Source organism: Cucurbita moschata, unplaced genomic scaffold, assembly GCF_002738365.1.
Source record: "Cucurbita moschata cultivar Rifu unplaced genomic scaffold, Cmos_1.0 Cmo_Scf00047, whole genome shotgun sequence".
In the NCBI taxonomy this organism is placed as follows: domain Eukaryota; kingdom Viridiplantae; phylum Streptophyta; class Magnoliopsida; order Cucurbitales; family Cucurbitaceae; genus Cucurbita; species Cucurbita moschata.
This window is the reverse complement of record NW_019268563.1, coordinates 930,914-957,633: the sequence shown is the minus strand read 5'-3', so window position 1 is coordinate 957,633 and position 26,720 is coordinate 930,914. Positions and strand designations below refer to the sequence as shown.

At 34.1% G+C, this 26,720-nt stretch overlaps 2 protein-coding genes across 2 annotated transcripts; one reads left to right on the top strand and one right to left on the bottom strand.

Moving 5' to 3' along the window:
* Window positions 1–7,943: 7,943 nt before the first annotated feature.
* Window positions 7,944–9,246, top strand: LOC111434970 (ethylene-responsive transcription factor ERF110-like). The gene is made up of 2 exons (XM_023072311.1): window positions 7,944–8,208; window positions 8,581–9,246. The coding sequence occupies exons 1-2, from the start codon at window positions 7,950–7,952 to the stop codon at window positions 9,066–9,068; spliced, it is 747 nt and encodes a 248-aa protein (XP_022928079.1). The 5' UTR covers window positions 7,944–7,949; the 3' UTR covers window positions 9,069–9,246.
* Window positions 9,247–19,472: 10,226 nt separating this feature from the next.
* LOC111434973 (26S proteasome non-ATPase regulatory subunit 12 homolog A-like) lies at window positions 19,473–26,447 on the bottom strand. Its single transcript, XM_023072315.1, has 11 exons — window positions 26,300–26,447; window positions 25,989–26,183; window positions 25,583–25,690; window positions 25,375–25,479; window positions 25,226–25,282; window positions 24,902–25,098; window positions 20,713–20,812; window positions 20,533–20,645; window positions 20,230–20,383; window positions 20,058–20,135; window positions 19,473–19,967 (listed from the first exon to the last, which is right to left on the bottom strand). The coding sequence occupies exons 1-11, from the start codon at window positions 26,300–26,302 to the stop codon at window positions 19,749–19,751; spliced, it is 1,329 nt and encodes a 442-aa protein (XP_022928083.1). The 5' UTR covers window positions 26,303–26,447; the 3' UTR covers window positions 19,473–19,748.
* Between the last annotated feature and the right edge of the window lie 273 nt (window positions 26,448–26,720).

The following is a 26,720-nucleotide window of genomic DNA, read 5'->3' as shown; positions in this document are numbered from 1 at the left end:
AAACGTTTTGGGCTATTTTGTTTTTCAAGAGATGAATGGAGGACCAAATTGGAAAAACTAAATTTTTACACGGATAAGTCGGAAAAACTTCGGAGGTTCGGTTTGGTTAATCGGATTGGTTCGATTTTTTAACACCCCTAAAAGTCCTCTAGATTGCAATATGTGATACGAAGAGGCTATATCAAGCTAGCATACTAAACACGCCTTGATATAAAGCCTCGACTACTTGGTACATATTAGGTCAATAGTTTGACTGTGATAAGAACGACAACATTCATTCCCCATAAAATTAAGATTTTTGTAGGAATAAATTGGTCATCCCAAAAAAAAATTTAAGTGATTCGGAAATTAAATTTTACATTTTCATTAAATGAAAAATGTTTTGACGGTGGAATCTCTATAAATAAATCTAACTTTTATGACTTGAACATAGGATCTCTAACGTCATCGAGGTCAAATCTCTACTACAACTCACTCAAGAATAGGACGACAATAGTCGAATTTTAATATGTAACAATTTTAATGTAATTAAATAATAATGCATATTTTGTTGAATTATAAGATCTTCTACATCGAAGCCGAAGCTCTCTGTACCCCCATCTCGAAAATCTCTGCACCAACCCTTCCCTAGCAAGAACCAAGAGTCGCGATTTCCCCTCTCTTCTCCACTGCCAAAAACCCGAGTGCCCTTGGACAAGATAAAATTAGTTGTGTGTATATGAATATGGACCTAATATGCAAGTATCAATTCTCCCTAGACCTAGTTATGAGCATGCTTACGTTGAAATAGTCGAAAATAACATAAAAGAATGGAATGTGAAATATAGTATCATAATTGTATGTGTGTGCATAATTCATGATTGGAGAAGTAATTCATAACTAAAATGATCGCATAAATATGCATGAAGTCCTACCAAGTAAAAAAAATCAATCTTTGACTTTCAAGAATTTCAATAATATCTTTAATTTTGAAAAAAAAAAGGTAAAAAAATATAATTACCGTAAGTTTTGGATAGAAGCCGTTAGAAAAAATACATTTATCGCTAGTTTTATGTTAGAAAATATCCATAAAATTGTAAAAGTAACATTCACACATTTTACCATGGTAAAAAAAAAATTTTAAAAATTCGGATGAAAATGGTCTAATGACATTTCATAAATTATCTATAAATATTTTAATGCTACTTTGAAAAGTTCATGAAACGTGGTGTCAACCGTAAAAATATTTTTTTATTTAAAAAAATTAAAGTTGATTTTAAAATTTTTAAATAAATTAAAATGTTTTTTTTTTTTTTGAAGTTTTGTATTATTGAAACTTTCGAGTGAAAAGGAAGGTATTTTTTAAATTTGTAAGAAATTAAAAAGTATTTTTTTAACCATTTTAAAAAGTAAACAAAATATTAGCCGAATTTTCTTTTTAGTTTAAGAATTCTTTTTAAATTTATTTAAAAATTAAGGATATTATTGAAATTTTTTAAAATTTAAGAATATTTATGAAATAAAAGTAGTTGAATTTTTTTTTTATTATTATTAATTTATCGGAATAATGTCAAACAGTTGAATAAAAAGGTTGACATTTGAGAAAATCCTTAAGAAAGCAGCCCAACCGTTGAGTAGATGTCGGAGATGCTTTGTCGATTGGTCAATCTGAAATTCCACCGCCGCCGTCGGTGATGGACTAGATGTAACCGACGCGCCGCTACATTGCGGGTTTGACTTTAACTTTAGATTTCTTTTTTAATATATAAAAAATTAAAAGTTGGGTCAAACCCCAAAAGTATAATCTTTGACCATATTCGTTCATTTCTTCTGGATAAAAGTCGACTGAATCTTTATATTTCACATTACAAATTTTCAATCTAAGGAAAATTATAAGGAAATTCAACCTCGTAATAATGAGATACTGTCTCTTAATTTTATATCTGTGATCTTCTCCTTAATTAACTGAAACGAGTCTTGAATCATTCTCAATAATCATTTCAGCACAATACGCAGTAAAGAAAGAACATATTAGAAACTTTTTACAAGAACGTGATGTTATTGATTTGATCAATTAGAATGATGTCGTCGGTTATGCACGATAGAACTTGAAGCTTTCTTCAGCTTCTCCCAAAAAGTTGTTTTTTTTAAGAGTGGAATTGGACTCGATTAAAGTATAGGCGGGGTATCACATGCAACAATCCAACTTTTCCAAGAACAGTTCACTTTATGCAAACCAAGAAGACACAAATTACAAAAAGGAAGAGAACCCAAAAAAACAGATCAGTTACGTTATTGAGGGTCACTCCCTTCTTTATGATTTTTACATGGAGTCTAATAGTAAGAGTCAATTAAACTCGATTAGAGAATCTAAGAACAATGTCCATAACAGTATAATAGAACTACAGATTGGAACCTATAGCAACGTTATACCTCAAGTACATAAATATATAGGTCGATGATGATGAGAGAGACTTGTAGAAAAACTTATCAAGATACTTTAGAATCTCAAGAACGAACTATGAACAATTGAGGGCTTAGATAGAACTAAGAAAAGAAGAAATATTGGCTAAAAGTTTATAGGAATGATTTCAAATATATACCGTAATTACCGGAGAATATAGAGAATTCAGAAACTCTTCTTCCAACACTGCCTTATATTTATATTATATATATAGGTCAGTTTATTATATATACTTTTATTAGATAGAGTTATCTACATTAATTATAGATAACTATCTACCATATATAGTCATTTACTATATATATTATCTACCATATATAATCTCATTATATACAACTATATACGTTGTCCTTTCCTTTCCAACTCAATTTTTTATAACAAGTTTTTGTCCCCTTCGAGAAAGGCTAAAATAGGGTAGATGATCGAATGGTTGCATGAATTCCAGTGTGTCATCGAAATTTCCAGAATGCTATGACATCTCCTCTCTAGAAACCGGAAGATTCTCTCTAGATCTCTCGGCCCCTATTTTTTCAAGAGACTACCACAAATCTTGGTCTTGAATTTAAATCATAACCGAAGATTTTATTAGACATTAATAGATTTAATGGTTGGAAGATGTGGAGTAAGAATATTAAAAAGTACCATAATTTTCTCCATATTTCATCAATTTAAATTTTGTTGTTTAATTTTAAATAAAATTCGAGTCGATTTAAATGTTTCGGGTTGTGTGAATGAAACATTCATTTCTAACATGTGGTAAAAAAAGTAAAAAAGTGTTGGGTCATTAATTTTTTTTTTAACACTTGACCTCTTATTGGTATATGTTTGATATTACCATCTTAATAATAATTTTCTTAACTTAATGTTAAATTAACATTTATTATTTTGGTGTAAGAAGGTTTGATGGATCATATCGATTAGAGGGCGGAAAGAAAGAAGAAAGAGGATTTGAAAGTCATGGAGAAGAAAGGATCAGACTTGCTAAACCGGGCTCTGATACCATGAGAATATTTGCTAAAACTAAAACGCCTAAAGGGTAGTGAGAGTTCTATGTTTATAATCATTTACCGCTCAATTAAGATCAAATAGATTACAAACAAAATATAAGAGCAATAAACTAATACAATACATTAACCTATGATTAAGGATCAAATATGATACATATAGTAAACCGTGATACGATACTAAATATTTTCAAGAACCCATCAGGACCGTAACGTCCCTTTCCCATCTCATTAAAATTTTCTTCAAAACCCATGATTTTTTAGTATAAATTAAGGGCTTCATAGTAGACAACACCACCCATTTTCTTTGATATCTCATTTTCAATGGGTCACTACTATATTATCAATGGGACATGTCTCATGCCTATTAACTTCCTCCTTTGATCTTATGGGACATTTTATTAAATTAGGCAGCCTAACTCATTCCATTCCCTAATCCATTAAACTAGTACAACTCTCATCATATCTACGTATTGACTATATATATATATTTATAGAAACTTGGTGAGAATTCATAGGACGAATTTGACTCCAGAACTGCATGCCCAAATTCTCTCTGGAACCCTAACTTTTGAGGTTAAGGCTCGGGATTCTACCCGGCCCTTCAACAAGCCTATCTTTGCCCCTCTTGTCAATTCGATGTCTCTATCTTGCTTATGTCTCAACTAGTCTTCAATGCCCACTCCGTGTGGTGTGTTAGATGATGCACCGTCCTCCTCGATCGTATTATGGCACTCTTCTAGATTGGCCTGCATGGGGCCGGATGAGCGTCTCTTGAGGGACACCGCTTTATATATAGAGAGAGAGGCTATGTTAATAAAAATATCATTGAACTTTGTATTTTGTCTAGAAAGACTCAACTTTTGAAAATATTATTAAACTTTTAAAAGAATTTAAAAATACTTTTTAAAAAAAAAAATCGTTAATACTTTGTTTAAAAAACAACTTTTTAAAATGGTTTTATAAATACCCTTTTACTTTCAAACCTGGTCTAAAAATATCAAATTTTTAAAAGTTTCTTTAATACCCTCCTACCTTTTTTAAAAAAATTTGAACACATTTAAACTTTTTAAAACTTCAAAAATATATTTACGGTAATGATTAACCTTGCAAAATAACATTAAACCATTTGTAATAATCTATAAGGTATCGATGGACGGGTTAATTGTACCACAATGATTATTTACGGTAATGATTAACCTTGCAAAATAACATTAAACCATTTGTAATAATCTATAAGGTATCGATGGACGGGTTAATTGTACCACAATGATTGTTGGCTTAATACCCGCATTATAGTTCCTAATCACAGGTCATACAATTAGGGTTTTGATGTTAGATCACAAGTTAAATGGTCAATGTTTTGAGACCGGGCCACAAGCTAAATAATCGATATTTTCTAGTTTGATTAAGGTCAAAGGATAGATGATCGTGCATTTAATAACGATCTCAATCAACCGAAATTTTACAAAAATCTAAATTAACTTTTTCACGACATCAAACAAAGCATCAAATTGGAGTTCGTTTTCCAAACGATGTCATAAATTTTGAGGCTCTTATCCTACTTATCTTCTCGTCCACTAATTTATCTTTCAAGTAGTTTGAAAGTCAAATTAAAATACGTCAGTCAACCGTATTGTCACATCCTCGATTCTTGCTTTTCTTTTTCTTCTTCAGAAAGAACAAAAAGTTCGAAGATTCGATCTCTACCTTAAAATTGTCCAACTAAGAAAACAACCATTTGTTTTAACGAATTCATCCATAATTTATCATTACATAGTCAGTTGACTTAAGTATTTCGACTAATTTTAAGATTTATTAAAAACGGAAAAAAAAAAAAGTCGACGAACGTAGCTCTTCCCCAAGTAAATTTAGGGCCCCAAGTTGGGGAACCTAAAAGGATAAAAGGCAATAGGTGGGGCATTGTAAAACGTCGTGATGTTATGTCGGCATCTTCCACGAGCTTATACATATGGTATTAAAAAAATGAATGGCCAAAGCTTCGTGTTGGCTTCCACTTGTTGCTCAAGAAGTTCAAGTCAAATTTTTTTAAAAAATAGAATAAATTTGAGGAAATTAATTGAATGGATTCTGTTCAACCGGGGAGATTCATGTAACTAAATATATGGCTACTTGATTTTGTTTCCAAGCTTGTTGGTCAATTCCATTCCCATTTGTTGTTATCATTTTGATTTTGTTTTCGAATTTGACACGTTCAGCGTAGAGGCGAGAGTTTTGAATCTTCGTCTTAACCATTCTATGTTTATAAGTGGGATAATAGGTTTTCAATTCAAATTCGACCAATAAATAATCAAACAATGCCACAAGTCGACGGTAGTCCGTTGACTAGGGAGACGGGGTGAGGCATCAGACTAACTTGCAACACCGAAACTTACGTCAGCTAAACACAATTTTCAACACCGAAACTTACGTCAGCTAAACACAATTTTCAATATTTAAGAGGATATTGTTAAAAGATCATAGATATTTTATAAATAAAGTTTTAAATACCTAGATATGTTCGAAATAAATTTGCAAGATCAATGTGTAAATGATAAGATAGAAGATCATAAATATTGTAACGACCTATGCCCAAAATTCGGATTAGGATTTAGAATCCGGATTTGACAACTGATGGCCCCGACATTCCCTCATGACATGATCACGTTACCTACTCTTTGTTTCTTGTAAATGAAAACTATCCTCACAGACCAACACCAGTCATTCAGCATATTTTGTCCTTACACACATTACCGACTCCTTGCTTTTTAAGAGTGAGGAGACCAACAAGTATCATTCCAATATGTTTTGTTATCACACACATGCATCTTTGAAAAATTCCTATGATTGAGTCACCGAAAAGTAAGGTGTCCCTTGTTGGTATAGGTATTAACTTTCATTTCCTTTAAAAGCCTTTCTCAGTTATCTCATTCTCCATGCTGATGGTACGATGCACCCCAACTCGATTAGGACCAGACTCAATAGGGTTAACTAATTCCTTCGCTTCCAAGCTTGGGGTCAACTCGATAAGTCTCCTTGAATAGTCGGGTCATGTCCTGTCAGCACGGTTCCAAGGAAATCCACAAGGCCAATGCTAATAATATCCATAAGAGAGAATTTAAAATTTGGAAGAACAAGTAGGAAGTTTCTTAAAGCTTTCACTACATGTGTTTTATTGCTTGTTTGAACTCACATGGTCCTTTTGACTACAAACCCAATTGATGGGCATGGCCCCATGCTTCCCCATTCAAGTTGCAGCACTTGCCCTTCCCTTCCCGACTTCTTCTTCTTTACAGCACATTGACAGTGCTACACTTTCTAGAGAATTTTATTATTAATTTCCTTATGGATTTAAATTTTATTTTGTTTTTTCAAACTTTCAGCCTAATAAAGCTTACCAAATTTACCTCGAGTTTTATACGGTTAAAAAAAAAACCGCTATATTTGTAACAATCTAGGTTATGTATAGTTGTCAGCCTCATGATTTTAAAATTTGTCGGTTAGAGAGAGGTTTCCACACGCTTACTAACTGATGTGTGATCTCACAATCCATCCCTTGGGGCCTAGCGTCCTCGTTGGCACATCACCTGTTGTCTGGTTCTGATACCATTTGTAATAGTCACAACCCACCATTATCCAATATTGTCCACTTTAGCCCATTATGTATTGTCATTGGCCTCACGGTTTTAAAATGTGTTTGTTAGGTAGTGGTTTCCACGCCCTTATAAGAAATACTTCGTTCCCTGCTCCAACGGATATGAGATCTCACTGTGTTCTCACTACCTATACCAACAAGGTGCACCTTCCTTTTCGTAGTTCAATCATAAGAACTCTAAAGTTAAACGTGTTTTGTTTTAGCAATTTTATGTTAGGTAACCTCTTGGAAATTTTCCTAAAAAGTATGTAAGCGAGGACAAAACGTCCTAAAAAAAACCCATGTTGATTTGTGGGGAGAGTCTTCGCTTGTAGAAACAAGAAATAAGTTACGTGACCATGTTGCAAGAGATGTAGAGAAATATCACGGTCATCAGGTACTGAATCCAAATTTTAAATCATGATCCAAATCCTAAACATGAGGTGTTGGAGTGACAACCTCGAATAATTTTGTATATGTTAAGAATTATAATTTTTAGTTTCAGTCACGGAAGGAATATTAAAAATTATTTGGAAGAGTAGTTCCACATTAACTAATTAACGAGAAGATCGTAGACTTACAAGTAAGAAATATCATTTCTATTGAAATCAGGTCTTTCGAGAAACACCAAAAGTAAAATCTAATAACTTATATTCGTAGTAAATAATATCATACCATTGTAGATGATATCATGCTTCTCGAGTACTCTATGTCAAACTAGGAATGATAAAAGGATGTGAAAAATGGCGGTGGTTAATATAAAACAAAATGCAGTTTTTCAAAGTCAAAGGCAACAAGGTCAATTGCTTTGGTCACATTTATTATAAATAATTGGCTCAAAACACACCCATTTTCGACACCGAATTTCATGTTCATTACTATTATAGCTCCAAAGGTGGCGAATTCCAGCAGAGATTTCTCCGACCAAAACGAATGGCTTCATCATCCACCTACGTTTTCTGGCCTAGATAGAGACGTAGAAACCTCCGTTATCGTCTCGGCTCTAACCCACGTCGTTGCTGGTGAGATCCCTATCGGCGGAGAAAGCGGCAAAAGCGGAACTCTCTCCGCTTGTTCATCTTCTCATAATTCCCACAAGAGAGGACGTCAAGACCATCGCTTCGAAGGTAAGATAAAAAAAAAATTCATTCTTTCGTGAAATATTCATTTAAATCGTAAATAGTTTGATGAATTGCAAAGCTTATAAACTTGACTTAGTAGAATAAGTTACTTCCCTGTAACTAATTATATTAGAATCGGGCAATACCCAGATCAGCAACTATATTAAAATTGGCGTAGTTACAAATTGTGGACCAAATTTTTGTGTTTGGTAGACAAAGTTTTGTACTTTAATCAATAAGATGGTTAGTGGTTCTTAACTTGAACGGAAAGTTTAGAGTATTGTTAGTGCTCCACCTCTGTAGACACTCGTGTTTTTTTTTTATTCCTTTTATTTGGTTTTTGACATATTTTGATCGGGGGTCATTTTGAACGTGCAGAAGAGGGAAGAAATGTGGTCGGAATATACGAATACGAGAGAGAAACAAGGAGAAACATAAGGGAGGAAGAAGGAAGGAGAAGATACAGAGGAGTGAGGCAAAGGCCATGGGGGAAATGGGCGGCGGAGATAAGAGATCCCTTCAAAGCTGTGAGAGTTTGGTTGGGGACTTTCGACACGGCTGAAGCCGCCGCCAGAGCCTACGACGAAGCCGCTCTCCGCTTCCGAGGCAACAAGGCCAAACTCAACTTCCCCGAAAACGTCAGACTCCGATCCTCACCGCCGCCTGCAACAGCCAATCGATACGCTGTGGTTACCGATTCCCCGATGACATCATCCATGACGTCGTCTTCATCGTCATCGGCCGCCGGTTTGGTATCTTCTCCGTCTGTTTATGGGAGCCAGTGGGGCGGTGGTTACGGCGGCGATGGGGGATTTTTGGTGCCGCAATGGCCGCAGGAAGTTAATGATAACAGCTCACCTGAATAGAGCTGTTGCTTCAATATTTTGGTATTTTGTCTGTTTTTTTTTCACATTCTTTGGCGTAATGAATCTCGCCATCTTCCTATTTTGGTTCAAATCCAATTCACATACAAATTCGTCATTCCAAAAAAGACATCTCTAACCCTACCCACGAGTGGCATATTAATGTATAAATGTTAAAAAAATAAAAAATTATATGACCTGAAAAACTCGATTAACTCAACTCAACTCGTACAATTTAATTTAAGTTATAAAATTACCTATGTTGGGTTGCCGATTAGGTTGGTTTATAGATAAAATTAAATTAGATTGCACTAAATGAACTATGATTTTATTGTTAATTTTAAAAATATTTATATAACAGCTCCCACTCTAGCTGATATAATTTTATTAGGCTTTCCTTAAAAGATTTTTAATACTAACTATCTAAAAAAATGCTTATTTTTAATTCTTTTTTAATTTTATATTCGTTAGAAATTTCATGAAAATAAATATGAATTGATTTAACACGACTTTAAAAATTACATTACGAATGAATTCAGGAATCTAACAAAATAAAATATCACAAATAACATAAATTTATCAAACATAAATTGATAGAATATTTGATGACAAAGATTTTGTTCTCTTAGACCGAGCGGGAGAATTTGAATCTCGAACTTCTTATTTGAAGACATTAATTGAGTTATATTTTTGTGACGCTCGAGTAAATGAGAGATATATAAATGAATCAATACCACATCAATTTAGAGCGATCCAAAAGATAGGACGACTAAGAAATATTTAAAAAGAAATGAAAGTTACTACATATACCAACATGGTGCACATTCTTTTTCAAAAGCATACATAGAAACTCCATAGTTAAGCAAGTTTTACTTGGAGCAATTCTAAGATGCATGCAAATAAAGACAAAACATGTTGGAAGGGCTCGTGTTGGTCTGTGGGGACATGTCAGAGGGGATGTAAGGAAATGTCGAGACCATCACGATTTTGATAAAATAAAATATTTAATAAATTTTTTATGTCGAGACCACCGTCTCTCAAGCTTTCAATTGATTCTACCATAGAGGCCAACGACGAACTTTTCCTCCACCTCCCTCCCCCAAATAGAGCTTATAACGGTTATCGTAATGTATGACGACATAAACTATAATCCGATGCTAAAATAAAATATTTATAATACGTAAATAAAAAGTTTATTTATTTATTTTGAAGGGAGTGGAGTCAAAGTTAAAGGATATGGATTTAATTAATTGGGTTTATCCAAATAAAGTTTTATTGATAACGAACGCCTGTTTGACTAATTTGCTAAAAAAATAATTTTAGTTAATATAAAAGGTCAAAGTGAACATTAAAAATAAAAATAATAATTAGAGTATAGCTTTGTGGTCCAAAATTGTCCATTAATAGGCAACTTTGACTTTGATGTGTGTATATATATATATATATATATATATATATATATTGTATATCCATGTGAGGCTTTAATAATTAATGAATAACTTATGAGTTAAGACTATTTTAAATATCAATAATGGGAATAGACAAATAGGATGTTCCTTAGAATAATTAAGGGATTCAATTAGCTTAAGTCATACTTCGACCTAATATATTTATAAATAAAAAGAAGGGAATTGATATTTGCCGACCTAGCCGATATAATTTAACTAAATAAGACTTAAATTTTTATTGAGATGCTAAATTTGAATATGTACGTCCGAGTTCGATAGGTACAAAATTTTTCTATTTTCTTTTAAACTTTAAGTTGTTGGATTTTATCGAAAGTTTTAGAGGTTGGATTTCGAGACGAGATAGAAGAAGAAAATGTTTAGAGAAATCACGGGAACTCAAGAAAATATAGAAAAATGGTCAAAGTCAACTCATAGAAGGTAAATCGGTTTTCTCCGCCCTTTATTATGTATTTACCTAATGCATACATAATTGAGAGGGAAGAAAGAAAAGAAGAAAAAAAATAATAAATGAGAGGAGATTGAGTTATCGGTGAAGAAAGGAAGAAAGGAAGAAAAAACGTCTTCACACAAGTTGCTCAGGATGTTCTCCATCGATTTGGACTTTCGAATCTCCATAATCGATCAAGAATTAATAATAATTGAAAGTGTGATTAATAGATTCAGAAATATCGTTTTTCTATATATTCGAGCATTGGGTGCTTGAATACTTCTAATGGTTATTCTTTGTGCCTTGGGAGATTATTCTAAACAAATCTTGTCAAGGAATCTAAGAGAAAAGACGTTTATAAGACTCGTTTTCAATTAAGGTCCAAGAACGATAAGAAATCAAGGAATACCTATTTTGAATGCACGAAGTTGATTGAAATTATTTTTTTTGATTGCTAGATTGAAACACTCCAACTTTGATGATGAAATCAAGTTGAATCGAGTTCTATAGAAAAAGATATAAAAGCTAGAAGAAATTCTATAAAAAAATGTTTGAAATTCATATGTAGGTGCAATCACAACAGATTGAACTCACGTCATCTAGCTAAAAAAAAAAATTGGAGTTTCTAGCAAGTAAAAACTGCAAACTCGAGAAGGCACGCATCACCCATGTAAGTAGTGATTCGTACTTTCTCAAATAATATTTACAGGGATCGCTAGGACATGCAAGCATACCTTGACTTAAATTGTTAGAATATACATGATAAAGACGTTAGAAGGACAATTTTAGATGAGAACGTCTTTATGTTATAAAAAATTATGAAAATGCCCCTAGGATAAGATTTCTAAGATGAGATAATACATGTTATTTTAATGCTCTTAGCATGACCATTTTAAGCAGGTGTATACAAGCAATATAGTTGACGATGGGTGCCAAAAGTACGCAAATGAGCTTTGAAGCAAGTGCTAGTAAATTATGCACCTCCACAAGCAGAATCACAAATGTTCTAAATTTAAGAAAAATATCAAAGAAATCATATTTAAATTTTAAAGGGTAAAGCCAAGTGATCGGGAATAATCATCATAAAAATAACATAGTAAAGAAAACTCGAATTGAATTTGATAGGGGAAGAACCCCAACGATCATAATGGATAAGATCTAACACTTGAGGTGACCGATGTTCATTGCGGGAATAAGACAATCGATGACTTTTCACAATTTGATAGGGGAAGAACTCCAAATATCATAAAGAAAGATGTCCACTTTTATTTAAAAAAGAAATAACATAATAATTCACATGACCCAGGCGAGCATGTCATAAATCATATGAAGCACATAGAGATTTATTTTTAAGGACATATATAAAAGGCGAAATTGTTGCACTCCAGCACATATAGCGCTTCATCCCTTTTACCAGTTGCCACCACCCTTTCTGTTTGACAATTCTGGACCGTAAAAAAATTATTTGTAAATGCAACGGAGAGAGGAAATCAGACGTTAATTTACTCATTGAAAGAGATTTTTAGTGAGACAAGAAACAATCCAGATCTAATAAGTGAATATTTGGGAGAGGATAAAGAGTATTAGTGTGGGGAATGGGCAGAGAGGTATCGTTTTCTACGATCACAGAGTTCTTACTCGTGTAATTTTTTAATTGATCCAAAATAGATGGATTGGTAGTCATATGGGCCGAAGCCCTGATGTCCAAAAACCTATCAACATTCTCAAGTCCAGCAATAGAACAGGACGTGTTGAAAGCCTCGTCAAGGTATCTCCCAATTGTGTTGAGCCGCGAGAGCAAGAATCAACCTCAGAGTGTCAAGTATAGTCACTAGTGCGAAAACCTCCTCAAAATCAACTCATTTGACGCTGCACGTACCTTATCATGAACCTTACTTTGTGCTTGATGACATTTCTATCGCTATTCTTGTTCAACTTAAACACTCACTTCAAACCGATGGCCTATAACCAAATGGTAAGCTAGCGAGTGCTCACACCTTGTTCTTTTCGATGAAAGTTTGAATGTATACCAAATGACATCTATGCATGCACAAATCATAGCATTGGTGAACTTAGTTTAGAGGTTAGCAAGTGAATCAAATTGTGCACAAAATGTGAAGATGGTGGAGACAATCATAGTATAAAATCTAAGGCCCACCAATGCGGAGCCTATACGGTAAAGATCCCGGTAAAGATCATGTATTTGTTTAGATTGCTATTAGTTAGTATCTAATTAAATCTCCGTTACGAGTTAGATTTAGTTTTGATTTGTTTACTGGTTTGTTACCATATTTTCTGCAAATTTTTAGGTAGATTTTCTAAATATCTTTTTGTATTTTCCGTGTATATATATAGAGCATTATTGCTCTTCATAATTCAATCTTCTTATCAATCATTCAACAACTCCCTCTTTCACTAACAATTGGTATCAGAGCCCTTCCTAAGGGATCTGTGAGATCAAAATGGTAGGAGAATACAGTTTTTCAGCTGTTGCACCACCCGTCTTCGATGGAGACAATTATCAAATGTGGGTAGCTCGTATGGAGACTTATCTGGAGGCCTTGGATCTTTAGGAAGCAATAGAAGAGGATTACGAGGTCCCTCCGCTTCCAGTAAATCCTACTGTAGCACAAATCAAATTACAGAAGGAAAAGAAGACAAGAAAATCAAAGGCGAAAGCTTGCCTATTTGCCATTGTACCTCAAATGATCTTCATGCGAATAATGTCCCTCAAAACAGCAAAGAAAATCTGGGATTATCTCAAGGCTGAATATGGAGAAGATGAGAGGATTCGTGGAATGAAAGTCCTGAATTTGATTAGGGATTTCGAGTTGCAGAAGATGAAGGAGTCTGTATCGGCGAAAGAGTACTCTGACAGACTTCTCAGCATTGCCAACAAGGTGAGATTGCTTGGTTCTGTGTTAAATGATTCAAGGATCGTCGAAAAGCTGCTAGTCACTGATCCAGAGAAGTTTGAAGCCACCATTACTACTCTAGAGAACACCAAAGACTTGCCAAAGATTTCTCTTACAGAGCTCTTGAATGCTTTACAAGCACAAGAGCAAAGGAGGTCTATGACGCAAGAAGGGGTGATTGAAGGTGCCTTGCATGTCAAGCATCAAGACAACAGGGTATAAAAACAAGAAAATTTTCAAAAACCAATCGACGAATGGATATCCATCTGCCAATTATCAGAAGACAAAAGGAGGAGCTTTCAAAAAATCCTATCCACCTTGCCGCCATTGTGAGAAGAAAGGTCATCCACCATACAAGTGTTGGAGAAGACCTGACGCCTTCTGCTCCAAATGCAATCAACTTGGACATGAAGCTGTGATCTGCAAAGCCAAAGATCAGGTGAAAGAAGTAGATGCACAGGTAGTTGATCAAGAAGAAGAAGAAGAAGATCAATTGTTTATGGTCACTTCTTTCTCGGGCAAAGAATCAAGCGAGAGCTGGTTGATTGACAGTGGGTGCACAAATCACATGACATATGACAAGGAGTTTTTTGAGGAATTAAGAGACACTGAAGTCAAGAGAGTGAGGATTGGCAATGGTGAACACTTGGAAGTCAAGGGAAAAGGCACAGTAGCTGTAACAAGCTATGGAGGTACAAAATTTATTCTAGATGTTTTATTTGTACCTAAAATTGAGCAAAATCTGTTAAGCGTTGGTCAGTTACTTGATAAAGGCTATAAAGCGTTGTTTGAGAATAAGCCGTGCTTGATCAAAGATGTTAGTGGCAAAGACTTATTCAATGTCAAAATGAAAGGAAAAAGCTTTGCTCTAAATCCGACGGCCTTTATATCCAGAGTTAGTGCCACTGAGATTTGGCACAAAAGACTTAGACACTTTCATCATCGAGGTTTGCTTCAGATGCAGTCAAAAAAGCTGGTAGAAGAACTCGCTGACATTGATGGTGACATGTCTCCTTGCCATGCTTGTAATTTTGGGAAGCAACATAGGCAACCATTTCCTAAACAGGCTTGGAGAGCCTAAAAAAAGCTGCACCTGGTTCATACTAATCTTTGTTGTTCTCAGCGAATACCATCATTAAATGGTAATCTTTATCATATTGTTTTTATTGAGGAACTAACAAGAATGTGTTGGATTTTCTTGCTGAAGCAAAAGTCAAAAGTTGCGGGTGTATTTTGGAAATTCAAAGTCAAAGTTGAGAATGAAAGTGCATGCTTAATTCAGACTATAAGATTAGATAATAGCAAGGAGTACACTTTAGAAACTTTTAACAAGTTTTGTGAAGAGGATGGAATTGAACATCAATTGATAGCACCATACACTCCTCAACAAAATGGCGTCAGTGAAAGGAGGAATAGATTTATAATGGAGATGACGAGATGCATGCTTCATGAGAAGGATCTTCCAAAACGTTTTTCCAACGTTTTTGGGGAAAAGCAGCAAACACTGTTGTGTGCTTTCAAAATCGAATTTCAACAAAAGATGTGAAGGACCTGACACCATTTGAAGTTTGGTATGGGTACAAACCTTCTTTAAAGTTTCTTAGAGTATTTGGGTATCTTTGCTTCACTTACATTCCACAGATCAAGCGTGATAAGCTTGACAAAAAGGTAGAAGCTGACATCTATGTTGGGTATAGCGCTATATCCAAAGCTTACAGAGTTTTTCAACCATACACTAGTCGTGTTATTGTGAGCCAAGATGTTCATTTTGCTGGAAATGAGCAATGGAATTGGGAAGAATTAACGAAGGTGAATCAAATTTCTAATGCACCAAACAATTTAATCTTTGGTAGCATGTTAGAAGAGTCTGAAGATGAACGACTAAAAGAGTCTGAAGATGAACAACAAAATGCTTTGGTTGATGATGCACCTGTCAGAGGAGGAGCTTTCGGTGATCGAGAAAAATAAAATCTGGGAGTTGGTTGATTGACCTCTAAACAAAAAGATAATTGGAGCAAGATGAGTGTTAAAAAAAAAAAAAAAAAAAAAAAAAAAAAAAAAAAAAAACTTAGAGTTCACAACACCTAAACAAGGAGGAGTGTTAAAGATCAAATATTTGTTTAGATTGCTGTCAGTTAGTATCTAATTAAATCTCTGTTAGGAGTTAGATTTAGTTTTGATTTGATTTAGTTTTTTATTTGTTTACTGGTTTGTTACGAGAGTTTCTGCAAATTTTTAAGTAGATTTTCTAAATATCTTTTTGTATTCCCTATATATATAGAGCACTCTTGCTCTTCATCATTCAATCTTCTTATCAACCATTCAATAACTCCCTCTTTCACTTACACTATACGTAAGTTCTTATAAGTGTGTATTTACATGCAATCTAAAATGTTATAGATTGAGCTTTGATAACGACCTAATTTTTTAAAATTCTAGATCGACCTGAGTTCCAAATGAGAGGGGAAATAAGAGCTGTATAGATGGACAGTTGAGTTCGAGTGATTTTTCAGCAACTTACCCAAGATTATGATTTTATCGGTGGGTTGAAAAATAGATCAAACTCAACCTGCCGACTGACCTAATCAAACCCTTAATTTTATTTCTCATTCTCTTATTGTTCGAGACTTTATAAATTAATATTTCAATTGATACCATTAACTATTTCAAAATTATATCTAAAAAAAAAAATAGTAAAGAAAATAAGAGTTGAAAAGAAAAAGACAAGGTATTATGAAATCCTTTGCTTGGAATGTGAAACAAAACCACGTCCCATGATCATCGCTTCTACTCAATGATTGTTAGCCCATAAACAACATTGACCGTTGACTTGTTGAATGCACAATTGTTCTCAAAGACATGTCCCATTGTCCCCTTTGACCAAGTATGCAAGAGGTTTTTTGTTTTTAAATGTTTTTTTTTTTTTCACTTGTTTTTAAAACCATTTTTCATATAAACATTTGATGACGAATCTTCTTCGAGAATGAAAAAGGTATGAACCATGATATCTCAATCATAAAATATGAATTTGAAAGAAATCGTGAAGAATGTTAAATTATCACAAGATAATGTTAAGTTCTATTAAAATTGAGCTCAAGTTGCAGTCAATTTCACGTCGAGAAAAATCAAGTCTCGTTTATGAAACAGGAGCTTTCAGATACTTTAAATGTGGTTTCATTTATTCTCAGATGGTTACACATTTACGATGAATTATTAAAATCTAGTTAGTAAAAAATTTTAATACTTAAAAATTGTAACCATATTAAATGAAGTCGCATTTAAAAGATCTTAAAACTCTTTGTTGCATAAATGAGACTTGATTCTTCGTAACACGAAGTTGATTGTAAGTTATTTGAATAACATTCTTATCAAAATCCCAACATATGGATATAATCATTATAGAAAAGTTGATCTTTCACAGTTATTTAGGATTACAGGTAGGTTAATAGTTAGTTTTACCCATGTAATTACATCTAAACCTAACGTACCATCAATTCTCCAATTAAATTTTATTTATGATCCAACTAAAGGTGGGGTCCCATCGTTCAAGTTCCAAAATCATACTTAAAAGAACTAATATAGAAATGACTGGATTTCATCGCGTTAAATTACGTTCTCGAATTCCTATTTCGTTAAGTTTCCAAAATGGCAAACTTGCTAAATCGACTATGAAAAAAACACGCTCACCTATGCAAATCAAATGACAATTTCTTTTAGACAGAAATTCATAACTGACTCAATATTAAGATCGAGTCATGTATGATTATGTGAAATATTAATCTTGTCCATTAACGAATTTATAAAGAGAGAGAAACATTTACGGTCTAACCTTATATAAACTCATTATTTAGTATACGCTCACTCAAATGATGATTATAAAGTGAGTCATGAGAACCGTGTCGTTAGAATAAGGTACTTTTTATTATTTATATACTATAGGTCGTTAAAGTTATTACTTTAATCCTTCCTATAGAAAGGAATATCTTTCAAGAGAGGTTTCGTACTGTAAGTGGCAGCACAATTTCTAAGTTCTTTTCCATATGGGTCTCTACTTTTTGTTCAAACAAAACCTTTTGTAATCAACTTTTTTAACGAAGTCCATTTTGAAGATTGCATTTAACTTGCTCCCCTTTCTCGACTATACACATGTTTATCCTATTCAGATTACGTTAGGCTGAGTATTCAGTTTATTGAACATTGTTAGAGGAGTCCCACGTTGGTTAATTAAAGAGAATATCACAGGTGATACGAAACTTTTAGAGAAAATCAAAGTCACGAGGGCTTAATTAATGGATCGTAATACTGATTCAACTTAGTTGTTCAATGCATCTTGGAACTCGGTGGTTTTAATATTGGAAATTCTAAAATCATCTTTTTCAATATTTTCTGTTAATCCAAATTTTAATTTTGAAATGTAAATTAAATTAGGAAAAAAAAAACATAAATATTATATCATCCAATAAACTCATTTCATTTTTGTCAGAATTAAAATATTATAATATAACATATCATAAATTATCTAATATAGTAACATAAGACATTTTTGTTAAAAAACAAAATATATTTGATTCAAATATTTATAGTAGGTAACTACGATGTCACCTTCAAAATGGTAATTAATGTCTTATCTATCCCATCATGTTTATATTTATAAATATATTAATAAACACAAATTCAATTTCTAAACATGGGGCTAAACACGTATAGAGAAACATTGAAAACATGAAATATAGCTTTCGTCTTCATTAAAATTCTTGTTATGGACGAGAGAAAATATAAAAAATTAAGACAGTGTAAGAGAACAATTACACTTCTCAACTCCACTGCTAACACATATTGTCCTTTTTTTACTTTCTCTTCTTGATTTCTCCGTGTCTATTAGGAAGAGGTTTCCACACGTTTAAAGAATATTTTGTTTCTCTTCCAACCGATGTGGGATCTTACAATCCACCTCCTTTCGGGGCTCAGCATTCTCACTGGCACGCCACCTGAAGTCCACTCCCTTCGAGGTTCAGCAGCCTCACTGACACACCACCTGAAGTCCCCCCTTCAAGGCTCGAAGTCCTCGCTAGCACACCATTCAGTATCTGACTCTAATACTATTATCCCAAACACAAGAATAGGTCGAAACAAAGCCCAAGAATTGAAACAAGGTGAGGCCAACTAATGCCGAAAATGCAAAAATAAGAGAAGTTGCATCAAGGCTCTAGTGGGTATTATACAACAATCTTTACTTCCAATTCTAATAAAAAAAAAACACATCAAAGTTGTGTTCCTTACCAAATTCTTGATAGATCTCTGTTAGGCCGAACGCCAATCATGATGCCCAATTCTGGGTGACCTGACCTGCACCGAACATTAATAAAGATAAAAGCATCGTGAAAAGTACCTGATTTAGTTCGGTTAAAATAGCACATTCGGCCATTAACTCTTCCACTTAATTTAATCCTTAAATTTTTATAAGTATGTAACGATATCGTCGAGGGTCGAGGGTCGAGGGTTTAACAAGGTAGCTACTTGAATTCTAGGTGTATAATAATAAAGGTTGTGTTACAGTAGAATAAGAAGAAAAGACCTGTTGGTGAGATTCAGAGGCTACCGCATCAAATTCATATTATATATCTATGAAATTTTCAGCAAATATTAAACCGTTACAAATTTTAAACTTCACGTTAAAGTTCAATGACTAAATTGTACAAACTTAAAACTACAAAAAAAGCTAAATCATTTAATACTAACATTCATAGACTAAATTGCTTCTTCGTACAATGTACTACTTTCAACCCTCGATTTGATTCTCTTTTCGTGTCGGGTGTAAAAATATGAGAGAGCGAACAATATACCAATGACACGTAGCTCGTAATCATCCTTCTCAAACTTCTAGAGCAGCTTTACGAACCATGGTCTCCTTGTGTATTTGGTGACAACTCTTTTCAACAAGATCAAGCAGTTTCTCCAAGTTCATTGCCCAAGAATTGAGAATTTCGTTGCTGTCCTTCGATGTCTGGAAGCTGACAATGCCCATTGGCCTATCGATCTTCGCCACTAAAGCCTTCGAAACAACCATCTCGGAAAGATGCTTCTCTGCTTCCTGAAAATAAAAAAATGCACGATATTAACAAAACAGATCAAGGAGATAAAACTAGAGGGGAGTTTAACAATTTGTAGCATATCTACAAACCTGGAGGTTCAGACACAGCAGCTCTGCAAGTCTCTTCAATGTAATCCTCGAGTAATACTTCGACACGACAAGAATATTCTAAATATAAGAACAAAAAACACGTTGAATCACAATGACCATATGTACGTAGCCAAATGAAGTAAAGAGATATAGCGAACGGAATATATAATACATGCTCGATTATCCTTTGTTTAAGATCTTCTGCAGCCTTCTCAACCAAAGAACCTCCTAACAAGTTCTTCTCATTCTCAAACTCATCCTTATAATCATTCCATAAAGCTGTCCATTGGATGACCTCCATAGTAACTAGCTGTTTCAACAACAATCTATGACAAAATGACGAAAAAGAGTATCAGCAAGTAACACAACAACAATATGGAGTAGAATTCTAGTAGTATCAGACTGAATTTCAATTCACTGGACATGAAATTTGATGTCAATGGAAACAAGCACCAAAAAAAAAAAAGGGACATGCCTGAAATTTGGGATCTCTGAAAGATTCTTATCTTCCAAGATGGAATTAAGAAGGCTCGACTGCATGGGATCGTGTGGTGACAGAACTAGGTACCAACAGATTTTCCTCAGGACCTACAGTGATAAAATTAGACAAGCACAACAAAAACTGGGGACAATCTAAATTGGAAAAGAGCTTTACAGGTATCCAGTGAGCCGAGCTTTCCTTGACGGACGGAATGTCATATATCGATTTGTAGCAGCGACAAATTTCAAGGTAATCCTTGTGATGAGAATAATACCTGCAATGATTGATGAACAAACCTGTAAAAAGATTTCATTGCAAAAGAAAAGCAAGTATGCATAACCTTAGTAGTCAATGTCTAAGATATTCCCCTGTTACTCCTGCATGTTTTCAAAAATATCCAAGCATGCTAATATTGAGACTTTTTTGTGGTATTTTTTATATCCTCGTACATTCTTTCATTTTTCTCAACGAAGACTTAATTTCTTATCATTCATGCATACTTGTCTTAAATTCAGTCATCAAGAGGGCAAAGCTAAACTACTAATGTATTGATCGAAATGATTGAATGCTTTACATCCAACAGAAAGTGCTTCTCATTCCACCTAGTAAAAATCCACCGTCCCTTCTTTGTTCTAGGAAAAAGAATAAACGACATTGTTTGCACAAAATTTCAAATAAATGAAATTGTGGGATAACTCAAAAGTTAATTTTTTATTTTCAAGGAACATTGCGTTTCATTGTGAAAAATGAAAGAATAAAAAAGGGTATACATAGAGACAACTCAGAAGGAGCCAAACCATTATTTGAACTGTCCATACGAAAAAGAGCTCCAATTTAGAAGAATAAAACCTAATAACAAATATTCTTAGAGAATGACAACCAAAGAGATGGATTAAACCTAGCAAGGAAAAAGAAATCATCTCAAGACCTCTTGGCCCCTACAAGTATCTCACTATAACTCTTAACTAAAAGTCTTATAAAACCAATAGAAGAAAAATATGAATTTTATGAGTAATTGAGTGCTTACAGTTTCGAATAAATAATAGTCATCTTAGTCTCTCTTTGAATATAAACTTTGATTGAAGGCTTTCCAACTTATTCTCAGATCAAAGAAACTAAGTCTTAAGCATTTGTGCTTGGGAAGAAATCAATCAGTTACTATTTTTCTTTCCCTTTTTTTTATAAAGAACTGGATTTTCATTGAGAAGAATGAAAAAATACCAAAGCATTCCAAAAAGTAAAACGGTCTACAAAAAAAGCCCACTAAATGAAGAGTCTCCAATCAAGTAAAATGAGTCCATGAGAATAATTACAAAAAGCCTTTGTCTCCAAAGCCCAAGGAGAGACGAAACCTAACAAGAGACCGAACATCTCTAAGGTCCCTTTCGAACCCTCTAAAGGTTTTATTGTTCCTCTCCCCCACAATCTTCCTAACACAGTACAAACCCCCACTTGCCACAAAAAATTTCTTTTATTTCCCTTCTCACGAAAAGAAAAAAGGAAAAGGAACTTCTAGATCAGTTTGTTAGAATTTTGTCAATAGTTGAAAACTATTACATAACATGTTGTAGTTGGTTAAAACTCATCTCTTTGCAGCTTTTTTAAGAGATTTAACTTTTATGGAGAGAAAATGAAAAAATATAGAGGCATATGAAAAAACGAAATCCACAGAAGGGAGCACTCAAGAGAAAGAGCCCCAAATCTAGTAAAATGAGACCTGGCGAATAATTACAAAAGGAACTTGTCACCAACACCCAAAGAGAAACATTAAATCTCACAAGGGACCATACATCAAACGATTCACTCAATCCCTCTAGAGATTCTATTATTTCTCTCCCCCTAAATACCCCATAAAAAAGCCCACTTCCAACTATAAAAAACTTCATTTCCCCATGAACGACAAATAGAGGAATCTCCAAAATCATATCACTAAGAGCTCTGTGTCGGAGTATTTGAAGGCCAAATACTCTAAACAAGAAGTTCAAAACCCAAAGAGCATAATCAACTCCAAAATAAGTTATCCAAATGTTGCCCGGCCCTATGACGAAGGATACAGAAAAAGAACCCAACCAAAGAACCCAACCAAAGACGGCAACTTCTTCAAGAGCCTATCCAATTTATTGATTCTTCCATGAATAACCCACCAAATAAAGAACTCCATTTTTTTTCTAGATTTTCACCTTCCAGAGAATCTATAAAACAGACTCCCCCTAAAAGGGTAAAGGTCCAGAATGATCTATAAAAAAAACTAGGTCTAAAAAATGAATATGCCTTCTCCCATGTTTAAGCTCAAAATCTCCCAATAAAGAAAGGAGAGTCATAACCTCCGTCGTTTTTCTATTGGACTAAATGGACAATGGAACCCAAACGAAAGAGAGGAAGCGCTGCCTGAATGCATCAAAAAATAAGCAGCAAAATTATTTTTAATAGAAGATACATGGTAAATCTCGTGAGGAAATTTCTGTGAAATGGGCGGGAGTTCAAACCTAACAGAAAAAGAAAGTGTAAAAAATATCAATACTCTTGTGAGACAGCACATCATCTGACTTAAATTCAAAAGGTAATACAGAGTTGGAAATGATGGATTGTGAAAATAAACGACCTAAGTAATATGCTTGTTTATAACTTCTTTAAGAATAGAAATAAAAATATGAAAATAGAAGAATTTCATAAAGCATTTCAAGCATGAGGTTATGGACATGCTAGAATCTTCAATCCATTAAAAATATTTTTTAAAAAAAAGGTACATAAGAAAGAAAGAAAACATCAACAACGACCATAACAAGAAGAAGGGAAAACAGTAACCGCCTATTTGATCAGAAATTAGCTCATATTAACAAAAATAGAACCATGTAGGTAGTTGACATTTTTATAAACAAATTAGAGCGGTCATTCTTTGTTCACGTATGAACTATTGTGGTCTATTTTTTGAAGGAAAATAACCTTCGTTAAGAATTTATTAGTGAGGGAATCATCCATGTAAGAGTTAAAGGGAATTGCAAAAAGCATAACAGGAATCAAGCCTAAATAACAAAAGTCAAAATAAGAAATTACTAAATTCCAGTTGTGTCCCAATGATTGATGATCAAGGATGAAGGAAAATAGAGAGAACCCTGGAGTTAAAACATTACTCTAAATAAATCCTCAAACCTCTCAAAACTTTGTCCTCAAAATTTCTCTTGTTATCATCAAACCAAATGCCTCAAAACAAGGCATCCACCCTAGATTTGCAAAGCATCTTTCTCTTCCAGGAGTAGGAAGAATAAGTCATCACTTACCAAAATAAAGCAGCTGCCTGACATTTGAAAGTCGAAACCAACAAATAATCTTACTAATTCAAGCCCTCCTCCCTCTACTCTCTTCCAAAATAAAAAATAAGCCCTGTACTTGCAACTTGAAGGTAGCCCTCCTCGAACTACATCTATTGAATTCACATAACCCATTAACCCCAGGAAAATCAGCCAATTTCACTTTTTTATGGAAAGCCAAAGAAGAAGAGGACTTATCCAAAAGAAAATTTTATTAATTTGTTTAAAAGCTTCCCTTTGTATGGAAATAAAAAATAAAAAAATAAAAAAATAAAATTCCTATTTTAAAATAATAGCCTACAACCAAAAAAATTTAAATAAACCTACACATTAGAATTATTAATTGTTCTGTATTCCATTATTAGATACCACATTCTAGATCCTCAAACAAGGACTGTATTCCATTATTAGATATCACATTCTAGATCCTCAAACAAGGAAGACATTGTCAATTCAAACATAACTCAATGGATAAGGCATCAATTACTACTCAAACGATTGAGGGTTTCATCCTCCACTCCGCAATTATTGAACAAAAAAATACAAGAAGAAGGATATCTAAAAGGCTCAAGGAGGACAAGGCCCTTGTGTAGGACTAGGACTAAGAAGGAGCCCAAGAGGTCAAGCCTCTGTATATCTACCCAAGGTACGTCTCAATTGAAGCAACAGAGTTCTAAGGTTTGCTCAGGAGTTCTGAAATTGTCTTCATAAATTATGAACAAAATATGTCAAATACGAGAATAGCCAATGGATAAGGTATCAGCTACCATTTCAAATATCGAAGGTTCAATCGATCCCCCACCCACGCAATGGTAGAACTAAAAAAATTTATCAACAAAACTTTACATAGTTGTAGTTGCTTGAAGTCGAAAGGTCAATTAGGATGGGACATTGCAAAATAGTGCACTGAACAAACATAAAACAAATTCAAAGAAATACTCTCACAGCAGACTCTCCTGAAATCCACTATGGAAAGTATACCATTCTTTAATTCTAAAAAGCTATTAGAAAAAATTTAAGCGAACCTACACATCAGAATGTAAGTTACCATTTACCTTATCATCAATTCATAGTAAAAGCGCTTCAACTCCATTAACGATGGGATATCAGCTGGAGCCTCCTCAACAATATTATCACCTTCCTTAGGTTTTTTCTTCTCCTTTGTAGGATCAGCATCAAAAACTCTTGGACTAATTTTCCTTGATAGGATCTGAGCACGAACATAATCCTGACGGTCTAAACATAGACGAACCTGTAATTAAGTTTCAACATATAGTCTTGTCAAAAATAAATAAATATTTGTACCAACATTCAAAACAAAGAATTCTAGACACAGATGAGTGCAAGAATAACCTAAAACCAACAAAAAAGGAGCATACTTGTTCAAGAATGAATGCAATTTTCTCAGTTTTAGCCATGGCACCAAAGGTTTCCACCTGTGATCTTACTCATCAGAAACATAAACAACTGAAAATTGGAAGAAAGAAATGAAAACATTCTGGTAGTCATCAAACTATATAACACATACAGCAACTTCTTGCATCAAGTCAGCAGCTTCTGCAATAAGCCCCTGTTCTTCTTTGATCTTTGCTAATTTCTTGATTAACCGGGCTCTCTCGATTTCCACGTATATCTACAAACCAATAAACTGAAATCTAAAATTCTAAACTAGGCACGGCTAAAGGAAGAGTATTGCCTCGTTCAAGAAAATTTTGAAGCTAAAACAACAAATTTACCTTTCCTGCCGACACATTGTTAAGCGTCGTGATAAGCTGTATTTTGGTCTCAATGTCTGGTGTTTCATCAATGTATTGCATTGCTTGTTGAACCATTGCAGTAACAGCCTAAAGGAAAAATTAGAAAGCCAGATGTAGGAAGTTCAAATCTCAAAGAATAAAGAGTATCTGACTGGGAGGTCTCTTTGGTGGAATTCAATGCACAACTTAACTAATGCTTAGAACGATGCTTGAACGAAAACAATGGAGATAAACAAGAAACATATGTGCAAAATAGTTCAATCGGAAATGAAAGATGAAGACGATGGAAGCTGCAACACCAGGACCTAAAAGGCAACACATCTCCTCTCACGCGAAATGGTCAAAAGTGGTAAGTAAAAAAGACGCAGTTTCTTTTTTCGCAAACCTGTTTGAGTTGTCCACGGCGTTTGGATAAGAGCACAATCTGGTCATTGAGAGTACTCCATGCTTTCGCATCAAAGCAGAGCTGTAAAATGTCAGTGGCTGCCTTCTTGGTGCCGGCCACATCTCCGGCGAGCCGCATCTGCTTCTCGACATTGAGCAGTTGCTCTATGGTTGCCTCTAAATTGCGTTCACCCTCCTGAAATTCCACAAGAACCAACATCGAATGCGTATCATAATCGGAAGTCAAGGCAACAAGAACACCGAAAGATTCAGATCTGAAATGAATTTACAAGTGCAACTACGAAAAAGTACCATTTCTTCAAGTGGATTTGGAAAATTAACCAATCGATCTTCTAGTTTGAACACTGTTAGAGACGGATTAGAGAGAACCGTGAATTACACAGCGACCCTCGTCACTGCAAAGTTGAACCCTAATTGAAGGAGAAAGACTGATTTCTTGCGCACGAAGAATTCTTCTTTACGAGTGCACCCTTTGGTTTTACAATTTTGCCCTTATGAGCAGTTTTCTTTTTTTTTTTCTTTTTTTCTTTTTTTCTTTTTTTTAATTTATTTATTTATTATTAAACTTTTAGTTACATAGTTTAATACTTAAATCATCCTGTGTTACATGTTATTCTTAAGGGTGTCCACAGAAACCGTGCTGAAGGACGGGCGCGAGTGGGCATGTTGGTGTTGCACGTCCACATAGGTGAAAGCGCGAGGTTGAGTTTTT

What these genes read in the sequence shown, in the direction of transcription:
- LOC111434973 (XM_023072315.1), bottom strand. An exon ending in TCAGAGATCCCAAATTTCAG is followed by an intron (nt 20,384 to 20,532) that starts GCATGTCCCTTT and finishes ATTTTGTCATAG; the next exon opens with ATTGTTGTTGAAACAGCTAG. An exon ending in TGCTGTGTCTGAACCTCCAG is followed by an intron (nt 19,968 to 20,057) that starts GTTTGTAGATAT and finishes TTTTATTTTCAG; the next exon opens with GAAGCAGAGAAGCATCTTTC.
- LOC111434970 (XM_023072311.1), top strand. Translation starts at nt 7,950, where the DNA reads ATGTTCATTACTATTATAGCTCCAAAGGTGGCGAATTCCAGCAGAGAT. An exon ending in TCAAGACCATCGCTTCGAAG is followed by an intron (nt 8,209 to 8,580) that starts GTAAGATAAAAA and finishes TTGAACGTGCAG; the next exon opens with AAGAGGGAAGAAATGTGGTC.